At 57.3% G+C, this 1652-nt stretch overlaps 1 protein-coding gene across 1 annotated transcript in view; it reads right to left on the bottom strand.

Annotated features, from left to right (window-relative positions):
* Positions 1 to 1652, bottom strand: part of LTBP4 (latent transforming growth factor beta binding protein 4) — a 41101-nt gene that overhangs the window by 35442 nt on the left and 4007 nt on the right. The window contains exons 4-5 of the mRNA XM_006140497.1: positions 322 to 380; positions 2 to 158 (exon numbers count right to left, since the gene is read on the bottom strand). Coding sequence (XP_006140559.1) covers positions 2 to 158; positions 322 to 380 — 216 coding nt within the window. The remainder of the gene's footprint in view (position 1; positions 159 to 321; positions 381 to 1652) is intronic.

The following is a 1652-nucleotide window of genomic DNA, read 5'->3' as shown; positions in this document are numbered from 1 at the left end:
GAGGGCCGGCCAGTTGAGGGCCACCTGCCTCTTCCTCACGCTGGGGCTGATGCTGGGGCTGGGGCTGGGGCTGGGGCTTCTTGATGGAGACCCTGGGATCAGGCACCGCTGGGTGCCTGCGCACTTTTCTGGCCGGCAACTTCGGACCCTGCAGGAGGCTTCAAAGACAGCCAGGGACTAAGCAGAGGAGGAACCGGCCCAGTGTCTCTTCACTCAATTCCTAAAGCCCTGTAACTGGGATGAGGCTGGGGAAGGGTGCCTCCAGCCCCCTTTGCTTCTATCCCTTTTGCCCCTGACCCATATCCCACTTGAGGAACCCACCTCGGATGCAGCGGCTTCTCTTAGTTGTCTGGCCTGGACAGCAGCGACAAGCGGCAACGCTATAAATGCGGGGGAGGGAGAATTCACTCGGCCCCCTAGCGCCCCAGTACGTCCCAAAGGAAGAAAATGGACAGAGGGGAAACCAAGACGAGGTCGGAGGAAGCTCAGAATAGATATGTGACTAATTTGAGACATGTCACTCCATGCCTCAGTTTCCCTATCTGTACAATGGGAGGTTCATTGACTAAGAAGCTCCAGGGGTGAAGGCAATAATAGCAACCTTCATTTTATTTGCCTTATGAAGTGGGTTTTGCAGTAAAGTTTCATTGGAAAAGACCTGCGAAAGCCTTTTTAAAGAACCATTTAAAAATGTCTAAGCGCACGTCCAAGCCCTGACTGGGAGCCTAGAGCCCTGCCTTCAGGCACATCGCTGTCTGGGACTCAGCCGGTATTCCGGCGCCTGATCGCTAGGTGGCGCCACTACCACAGACCTCAGAGGCTGGGGAGCGAGGTCTCACTTTGTGGGTCTGGTGGGGGTGCTGAAGCACTGGGGGATACAGGAGTCACAGCCCAGGACTGGGAATCCCGAGGAGGCCTGAGTTCTAGCCCGTTCCTGCCCTTCCACGTTGCGTGTTCTGGAACCAGGATCTCCTGGTCTTTGGGCCTCCGATTCCTGACTAAGAGGAAGAGGCAGTTCTTGGAGACATCTCTGCGCCCAGAAGGTCTCAATAGCAGAGCCTCCAGCTCCAGCTCCAGCGCGAGTGCGTCGCAACCCCGGGCCCCCGAGACAAGTCCATTATTCCCAGGCTCAGGGGGTGGGGCGGGACGAGGACGAGCGTTCAGGCCCCAAGAGCAGAGCAGTGGGGGATGCTACAAAGGTAACATCCAGCACGTGAGCCTCTTCTAGACGGGTGGGGCCTAGTGGGGAAGGAGTCCGCGCAGGGGGGACGTTCAAGACCCCCAATTCTGCCGTCATCCCTCCCGTCCTTTCCACGGGTTAACCCCTTCCCGGCCCCGCCTACGACACAGCTCGGGTTACTAAACGCATTCGCAGAGATCCAGGCGGGAGCGAAGCCCGGGGTCTTTGTAACGGAGCGTTAGGCTGCCGAGCTGGGGGTGGGGATGCTGGGCAACTGCTTCAATCTCATCACCCGTAGACATCAGGGGTGACGGTATCCCCCAATCTACAGGAAATCCTGGATCTCGCCCTGCGAAATCACTGGTACTTCATTCAATCCTGGAACCGTCCAATTTAGGAAACTAAACATCCGCAACTCTCACGATCGATCTCTAGGAACACCCTCCACACACCCCACACACACAATTCCCTA

This window comes from Tupaia chinensis, unplaced genomic scaffold (genome assembly GCF_000334495.1).
Source record: "Tupaia chinensis unplaced genomic scaffold, TupChi_1.0 Scaffold000037_18, whole genome shotgun sequence".
Taxonomy (NCBI): domain Eukaryota; kingdom Metazoa; phylum Chordata; class Mammalia; order Scandentia; family Tupaiidae; genus Tupaia; species Tupaia belangeri.
Note: the sequence above shows the minus strand (reverse complement) of the source record. Positions and strands in the feature narration are given on the sequence as shown.